Source organism: Punctularia strigosozonata, assembly GCF_000264995.1.
Source record: "Punctularia strigosozonata HHB-11173 SS5 unplaced genomic scaffold PUNSTscaffold_5, whole genome shotgun sequence".
NCBI classification, from domain to species: domain Eukaryota; kingdom Fungi; phylum Basidiomycota; class Agaricomycetes; order Corticiales; family Punctulariaceae; genus Punctularia; species Punctularia strigosozonata.
Genome location: NW_006767437.1, coordinates 875,388 through 883,849, shown reverse-complemented (window position 1 = coordinate 883,849; position 8,462 = coordinate 875,388). Strand labels below are relative to the sequence as shown.

Here is an 8,462-nt window from a genome sequence, read left to right as displayed (position 1 = left end):
ATCCTTCTCCGTCACTCTCGCCTTCTTCGTGGAATTGTTCTGCTTCGAACTCATCGGATCCGGTACCCATAACGTCATCTCGCTCGAACGGATCCTCCGCAGTTCGGCTGCCGGGACATATTCCTGCATTCTAGCCCGATAGGGTAGGATCCGGAATGGCGCTACGCCACGCCTGATAAACGTTCCATCAAGTTCTCGAATCACATACGATCCGCCCTTTGATTTTCCAATGACTTGGAAAGGGCCTAGATACCTGGGTTTTGCTTTCCGATTGTGTGATTTCTCAATGGCCGTGTTTCGTAATAGGACAAGGTCGCCGTCCTTCAGGGGATCTTTGAGAAATCGGTGCTCGTACAGTTCTTCCCATCGTTGCTTAGACCTAAGGCGTGTGTTCTTGACCCGGGTAGCAGCTCTCTGGAGGTCTTCTGGTCGCTTTTCGAGTTGTCGAATTCTGAGGGCGAGTAACTCTGTACGGGACATTCCGGTCTTCCATCCTTCAATCATGTAAGTCGCTTCTGTAAGATCAAACGGAAGCACAGGGTCTACTCCATGCATCATGTAGAAGGGACTGAATCCTGTACTTTCCCGGGTGAGCACTTTGTCAGCAAAGAACGCATGGTGAACCTTTTCTGGCCATTGATTGATATTGCCGTTGCATGACTTGAGGATAGCTTCACGAATGATGAAGTGTCCACGTTCTACTACTCCATTTCCTCGAGAGTTATACGGGAAGATCTTGATGTGAGCAATGCCATACATGTCTACCAGTTGTTCGAATGCGTCTTGAACTTCCTTTCCATTGTCGGTGATTACTTCGGCAACGGCGCCATATCGACATATGATCTCTTGCCAGAAGAATTTCCGAAGGCTAGCAGCATCAGCTCTTTTGAGTGCACGGCCTTCCGCTGCCTGTGTGAGATCGTCTCTAGCTGCAACTATATAGCGATACCCTTGTGCCTTGGGCATAAACATGATGTCAACATAAATTCGAGTAAATATGGTTGAAGGCACTCTGATAGCCAATGGTACATCAACCTTCTTAGTGCTGCAGATCTGACATTGATGACATGTTTGTACGTGGTGTTGTACGTCCTGATACATTCCTGGCCAATAGAATCTGAGCTTAACGGTTTGAAATACAGCTTCTATTCCACGGTGACCGAGGCTCTCATGTGCTTCCAGGAGAATGTTCTGGCGAATGGTCTTATCGAAAATAACTTTTGCCGGTGGTGCTGTCCGACGCTTCTTAAACATTGCTCCGTGTTCTGTGAAGAACTGTGCTGCCTTGTTTAGGAATCGTTTCTTGGACGTGATATCTGCAAACTCTGGCAGCTGTAAGTCTTCTAAGAATGCCTTGATTTCTAACAACCTTAATTCTGCCGGAGTCATACTGTCAATTGGGACCTTGAGGATGTTTTCTCCTTGTGTGGTGACAGCTAGTGCAATGCTGTCGAGCCATTCGTCCGCTGTTTCTGGGGAATCATCAGGGTTCTCAGAGTCTTCCGGCAGTGGCTCTCTACGAGACAGCGCATCAGGGGCTTGGTGGCGCGTTGCCGGAACATGTACGAGTTTGAACGGGAACATGAGAATGCCTTGGATCCATCGATTGATTGTGGCATTGGGGAAGCAGTCCAGGTTGTTAAGCATCTGCTTGATGTATAAAGTGTCCACTTCCACTTCCAGGTTCTTCACTCCTGCTAGATGTAGTCTGAAGTGCCGTAGCGCCCTGAATAGACCATACAATTCGAGTTTGGGCTGACTATAGTTGGCTTCTACTGAGTTCATGGGTATGGAGCCATATCGAGCTGGTCGCTTCTTGCTGTTTTCGTCTCGTTGAGATAACACGAACCCGACGGCTATTTGGCTTGAGTCGACCGATAGCACTACCGTTCTAGGGGATGTGTAATCAATGGGCATGAGGGCAGGCGCGCTACATACTTTGTCTTTGAGTGTCCTGAATGCTTGGAGTCGCCTTTCATCCCACTCAACTTCGGCATCCTTCCGTACCATCTCTGTCAATGGGCGCGCATGCAGTGAGTAGTCCTTGATCCATATCCGCACTGTCCCACAGAGTCCTAGGAATCCCCTAATAGCTTTAGTAGTCTGGGGAAGGGGCCACTTCCGTATTTTCTCGATTGCCGAATCATTGGGGTACCGTCCATCAGGTGTGCATTTGTGCCCTACTACCAGTACTTCTCGCTTGCAAATTTGCGTCTTCTTTCCTGAGAAGGTCGCTCCGGCTTCTCCGATGCGGTGCATGATCCGATGAACATCATTGATGTGTTCCCACATAAAGCGTCTGATACCGGGGTTATTGCGCAGTGTTTCAGGGTCGCCCTTCTTGTCCAGGTACATAGTAGTCGGCCCTTTGATAGGTAGGTCATCTATGAAGATGTTGGCTACATGCGGTATTTCGTCCTGTAGGATGAACATCATACAGGCTTGGAATTCTGCTGGGCTATTAGTAAATCCCATGGGCAATGATGCAATGCGCAGCAGGCCTAGAGGTGTCATAAATGATGTCATGTCCCTGCTTTTGGGGTCAAGTTTCCTTGCATAGAATCCCCAAAATAGGTCAAACACCGTATACACGACTCGTCCTGCGAAGGGTTCAACAAAGTCATCCAGATTGGGGGGTAGTCCTGCATCCCTAATAGTGACCGCATTGAGTGGTTCTAGATTGTGCACTATCCGAAGCTTGCCATTTTTCTTTGCTACGCAGAACCATTTTGACCGATATGACGATTGACTTGGTTCGTATACTCCATGAGCGATAAATTCCTTGAGCATGCGGATAACTTCCTCTCGGTGTCCTGGTGGTATGGGTATATTCGGATGCTCCCAAGGGACATGCGGTTCCACAGGGATAATATATGGCGAAAAATAGTTGTCTCTAAAAATTCCCCTTTCATGGTCTTCGAACGCGAGCGCACGTTCATTCTTAACTAGAACATGCTTTATCAGTTTCTCCTCTTCTGGCCATAAGTAGTGATCACTATTTATGTCCATAGCATTCATGCGTTCTTGGGTTATTTTCTGAGTTGGAGTAAAATCAGGTGGGCGCTCCGGTAATTTTGTCAAGCCAGTCAGAGGGTTGCGAGGAAACTGCCTGGTTACCTTGGCATCTTCTGGGTATACTCCAGGTACTGGCTTGATTTTCCTGTCAACTCGTTTGTACGCGCCAAATACTAACACGGGATTTTTCACAAGTCCATGTTTCGGTCCCGTATCGCCAATCCGCCCGGTTTGGCCAAATTCCTGGGTCACTTTCTCACGGTTACTAGACAGTCCATTCGAGGATTTATATGCCTGGCTGTCAATATCATCCTCAGCCCTCATCTGTACTGCGTTAGAGCTGAAATACGACGTCTGTGAGTTAAGGTATATTATTTCGGGCTGATTTTGCACATTCTCCGGTAAGTCGGCCACATCTCCGAGCCATATCGCGGTGACCCACTCATCCTCCGTAGATTCAAACTCCGACGGCCCGGTGGGTGGCGCTTCAGAAACTCGAAGTCCGAGGCTCAAGATTTCCGGTAGTTCGCTAGGTAAGTCATTCCATGCATTCTTGATATCATTTCTCATAGGATACATGAATTTCCGGGCAACAGGGGAGGTTTCTACGCTACGGGGAACTTTCATAACCGAGGCGGAGGAGTCGGGGAACTGGCGGGACTAGGGATACGAGTTCGCGAGGCCGGGGAGGGTAATACATGTACATAGTCCAAATCAATATCGCGTACAGTCGATCGCAAGTCCGAGCGCATACTTCTCGTAGTCAGGGAGCGACGCAGGCCGGTGCGGGTGGAACGGTGTGGTTGCGAACATGCTTGGGGGCGCGTAGCGTCTTGAGGAATCGTTGCGGCGGAGTCTTCACGGCTGGAGGTCGTTGTAGTCGGCGGCGGATATGTCGATGTCCGAGCTGGAGCTTGACGAGGAACGGAGGATATGGTCGACTTGGCGATAGTTAGCGAAGGCGGCGGTTTGTCAGTAAATAGGAATAGCGCACCGTCTACTTCGTCGCCGTCCTCTGGCGTCCAGTTCCAAGCCTCGACATTGGTGCGGATGGCGTTGATGTCGAGCTGAAGGTCGAGTATGTCGCCGGTGAGTCGGTCAACGAAGTTGCGATGGTCGGTAGCGTATTCGGCGACGGCGTCGGACGTGGCTGCAACCTGTTCGAGAACTTGCGAGAGAGCCGCTTGCATGGCTTCGTGCTGAGTGCGGGCGGTGCGATAGAACGATGCGTGGCTGGAGAGGAGCGTGGCGATCGCGGCCACAGTGAACTGAGTGGCCTCGGTGAGCTCGCATATCCGGTCATACATGACCCGGAACATGCTACGTCCACGGCCGGCGGGGGTTTGGGGACGTTCTTCGCTCGCAGGAGTCGTCGTGTCCGAGCGCGAGAACGCTGGTACGGGGCCGCTACTAGAGGGTTCGAAAGGATGAGCTTCCGGCGATAAGACTGAATTCAGGTAAACGTACCTGGGGTCTTGCTCGTTGCGCCAGATAGACGGGGGCGGCGTCACCGTTGTGCGCTCGGTGGAGGTCGGGTAGTTGATGGTGAGGCGGTCGTATTCGGCGAGGTGCGTTTCTTCGTCGACGGTGGGCAACTCAGGTGCGTCGCCTCCCTCGGGGCCGGGGAGACATGTCGCCGGATCGTTGATGTTGTTGCTCCATCCGTCGGCGAGAGGGTAAGTGATGTGGAGGTAATCAAATAGAGCCTCGTCGAACCAGAGGTATGGGTCGGAGTTTCGCAATGCTTGCGTCGAGGGGTAGTCGTCCTGAGAGGGTAACAGAGGGATTTTGATGGTGAACGGAGACTGTCGTTCGGCCGGGTCCCGGGGTGCGTCGAGGAAGAGGTGATATCGTTGCGAGGGCGGATAGTCTGCCGGGGCCGGTTCAGGAGTCGGAGGCGCGGACATTGGACGGAAGAGGGATGGGTCGACCTGCGAGAGTGCGTGGACGGTGCCGCGGTACCCTGGAGGCGTCTGAAGTCGCATGGGGATCTTGATCCGGTTGGCGCTGGTCGGAGACTCGTCGATGGGAATCAAGTAACCGTCGGCGCGATAGTACGGCATGCCGGGGTCGTTGAGGATAACGTTCGTGGGCGGGAATCAGAGCCGATGCCCTACGCTGATTTCGATTCCTTCCATCGGCGGTCGAGGTGTGGGCGGGCGGTCTTCAGCTGCGGGTCCTTCCGCGATCCTGAGTCTGTCGAGGCGTTGTGAGAGCTTGTTTCCGGCTAGAGGTGCGTGTTGAGGTGTCGCTAGCGGATCGGAATGCCATAAGTGAGGTGGGACCGGGGGCGATAGAACGAGTGCATTGGCGCGCATGGGGCCCTGAAGGTCGGATGCGTCCATGTCGACATCGGGCGCGTCGAGATGGTGCCGTCGTGCTTGCATTTCTGCGAGCTCCTGAGTTGACATTAGTACCGGTGAGTTTGTGAAAGCGTAAGTCAATCGGCTTACCTGTTCACGGGCTCGGTTGCTGATAGCTTGATGCGAGACCCGGGCCAGCAGTTTGAACAATCCATGGCTGAAAAGAAGGCGGGGCATGTCGTCGGGATTGTAGTACATAGCCCTGAGATGTTTTCCTGCCAGCCTAGGGTCGCGGTCGTCGACGAGTTCGAGAACGTAAGTGCAAGATGTCGGATAGTCGCGTGCGGGCGGGTCGGGCGTTGTCGGTGCAGATAGCGGGCGGTAGATGCGAGGCATCTGTTTTGAGAGGTCGTGGATTGAGCCGGGAAGATTGGGCGGTGAGGCGGCGCGAATAGGGACTTTGACTCGAAGGGGGCTGTCGGGCGGTTCCCCGACGGGAATTGCGTATCCAGCGGCGGCGTAGTATTCGTCGGGGAGGGCGGGGAACTCGCCGTTGAGCAGAGCTTGTTGAAGCTCTTCGTCCTGTACTTGCGTCGTCGGAGGGGAACCGTTCTTCGGTGAGTCGATGCTAGAAGCCTCGGATTGCGCTTCTCTCGTCATGCCGACGAGAATGTTGAAGTCATCCTTGACAAAGTACATCCGGGGCGTCGAGTCGTCGGTGTGGTGAGGTGAGATGTTTTCTCCGCGCAGAGGCTGCCGGCTGCTTCGGAGCATGCGGCCACAGAGCCTGAGGTCGCCGTGCGGTACCAGTTCGAGGACGTACGTTCTCGAAACATGGTACTGGCTTTCAGGGGGTCGAGGTGTCGAGGGTGCGGATAGCGGTCGGAAAACCAGAGGGGCCGCGATGGCGAGGTCGTGGATAGAGCGAGGGAATCCTGGAGGAGACGTGGCTCGGATCGGCAGCTTGACTCGGTGGTCGCTCGAGGGCGGTTGGCCAATAGGAATGGCGTAGCCGTCCTCGCGATAATACCCCAAGAGCTCGGGGTAAGGGTCGATCCCGTCTTCTCGGAGACGGTCCACCGCTTCGTCGAAGTTCTTGCGATATTCGAGGCTGCCCTGTGAGTTCTTGTAGTTAGAGGCCGTAGGTAGTTGAGAAAGAAATCGACTTACGCTTTCGCGGAACGGGCGAAGCGCAAAGCCAACTGATAATATCTGAAATAGGCCTTCGCTGATATACAGCAGCGGGGTCTGTTCGTTGACCCAGTGCGGCGCAATGGGTTCGCCAGGGCCGGGAAGTCGGCTCGGCTTGAACGGGTGGCCGTTAAGTCGAGGGTCGTCGCGAGGGACCAGCTTGATTACATAGGTGGACGAGTGAGGGTCGTCCGGCGTAGCGGGTTCCGGGGTCGTAGGCGCCGAGAGAGTCTTGAAGTACGAGCGGTCGGAGGCCATCAGGAGATGGATCGAGTTTGGGTAAAACGGGGGCGATTCGGCATGGATCGGGGCTTTGAACCGATTCTCGCTGAATAGAGGGTCGCCTAGAGGGATCAGGCAACCGGCTGCCCGGTAGTACCCAGGGAAGTCGACATCTTCGCCTATTCCTTCGGCCTCCGTGACGATGGGCCGATAGTCTTCGTCGTCGAGGACGCGTCCGGTGAGTGGGTGCGGTGTGCTCAGGAACTGAATAGAGCTGGCGTGTAGCGTGTTCGACGAAGTGTCGAGGTTCGTAGCAGGGCAGGGCTGCGGAGCATAGATCTTCGCCGGCGAAGGGGGAATCGGGTCCGGAAGGCGAGTCCAGCCGCCCTCCTCTCTGCCGAATCAAAGAATTTCCGTGAGTTCAGCGTCAGAGAGGGGGGCACGAGTAGCGTACATCATATTGTCCTTGAGTCCTATATCGAGCGGTCCGTTGACTGTCGCGTTGGAGCCGGGTGTGGGCCGTTGCGAGAGAGTCGTCGAGGGCGAAGAATCCAGTTGAGAAGTCGTTTCTTGAGGCGGAGACGGGTACGCATTGAGCGTGAGGTTCGTCGTCGAAATCTTGGGTTGCGCATGAGACATAGGGGGCGGATTCGAGTGAGGCGTGCAGTTTGATAGACTAGCAAAGGGTAAGCGAGTGTTTCTGGTGACTTGGGTGTCCAGACACGCACCTGAGCTTTTATGCTCGTCGCGAGAGCCTGGACCGCTTGTTTCATGAGTGAGCCATACGTGTTGCCGAGGATAGCCGTAGGATTGCATAGCGAGTTTGACGAGCGGCGGTTCCACAGTCTTGCCGTCGAGTGGGGCCGTCCTTTCTCGTCGAGAGTCGGAGTATGCCTGGATTGCGTCTGGGTAAGCCTTGCCTCGCGCCGACTGGTTCTGATGGCATGGAGCGAACTCACCGATCGTCCTGCGCAGCGCCCTGGTTCGGGAGTCGAAGGGGGTATCTTGCCTTCGGGAGTCATCCGCGGTATTGTCTGGGTGGTGCGCGAGGTTTCGCGATGTCGACGCCTCGTTCCTGTTTGGTCGTGTCGCGAACAGGCGGCTTCCAATCTCGACAGAGCGGTACCGAACAGACTGGAGGAGAGGAACGCCGCTCGGATTAGCCTGCGGAGTACGTGAGATGGGGTACCGGGTATACCTCGTTATCGCGTCCTCCGTGCTTCTAATATCCTTGCTAGGTTCGCTTGGTGGTAACCCCGTGTCCCGCTCGCAAGGTAGGTGCGGCATCTGGTCGGAGCGTCGAAACAGCCCTGGTTACCTTTTTTTTCTAATTAAGAGGGCAACATCCACAAAGCTGGTGTGTACATATGGTGGCTAGTACAGAAAATTATACTATGTGGCTAAGTTTGGAGACATCAAGTAATAGACTGGTTGGATACAGCCCTGCATACATGACCGATTATAATAGACCAGCTGGATACAACACTGCGTATGGGACTGAGCATAATACATTGGGTGGATACAGCCTCACGTACGGGACTGAGCATAATACACTGGCCTGATACAGTGCTGCGTACATGACAGAGCATAATACACTGGGTGATACAGCCTGGCGTACAGGGACTGAGCATAATACACTGGCTGGATACAGCCTCATGTACGGGACTGAGAATAATACACTGGCTGGGATACAGCCTACACGTACGGGACTGAGAATAATACACTGGCCTG

At 54.0% G+C, this 8,462-nt stretch overlaps 4 protein-coding genes across 4 annotated transcripts; all 4 read right to left on the bottom strand.

The window, feature by feature from the left end:
• Window positions 1-183: 183 nt before the first annotated feature.
• PUNSTDRAFT_66937 (uncharacterized protein) lies at window positions 184-1,101 on the bottom strand (the record flags this gene model as incomplete). Its single annotated transcript, XM_007382885.1, has 2 exons — window positions 184-701; window positions 837-1,101. Coding segments are annotated over 2 exons (783 nt in total), but the record flags the coding sequence as incomplete, so codon positions are not given.
• Window positions 1,102-2,697: 1,596 nt separating this feature from the next.
• PUNSTDRAFT_66980 (uncharacterized protein) lies at window positions 2,698-3,339 on the bottom strand (the record flags this gene model as incomplete). The annotated part of the gene is made up of 1 exon (XM_007382884.1): window positions 2,698-3,339. A coding segment is annotated over one exon (642 nt), but the record flags the coding sequence as incomplete, so codon positions are not given.
• Window positions 3,340-3,873: 534 nt separating this feature from the next.
• Window positions 3,874-5,078, bottom strand: PUNSTDRAFT_133454 (uncharacterized protein; the record flags this gene model as incomplete). The annotated part of the gene is made up of 3 exons (XM_007382883.1): window positions 3,874-3,956; window positions 4,010-4,425; window positions 4,483-5,078. 3 exons carry the CDS (start codon window positions 5,076-5,078, stop codon window positions 3,874-3,876), a joined length of 1,095 nt encoding a protein of 364 aa, XP_007382945.1.
• Window positions 5,079-5,114: 36 nt separating this feature from the next.
• Window positions 5,115-7,370, bottom strand: PUNSTDRAFT_133453 (uncharacterized protein; the record flags this gene model as incomplete). The annotated part of the gene is made up of 4 exons (XM_007382882.1): window positions 5,115-5,414; window positions 5,469-6,434; window positions 6,489-7,125; window positions 7,186-7,370. 4 exons carry the CDS (start codon window positions 7,368-7,370, stop codon window positions 5,115-5,117), a joined length of 2,088 nt encoding a protein of 695 aa, XP_007382944.1.
• Window positions 7,371-8,462: the final 1,092 nt, after the last annotated feature.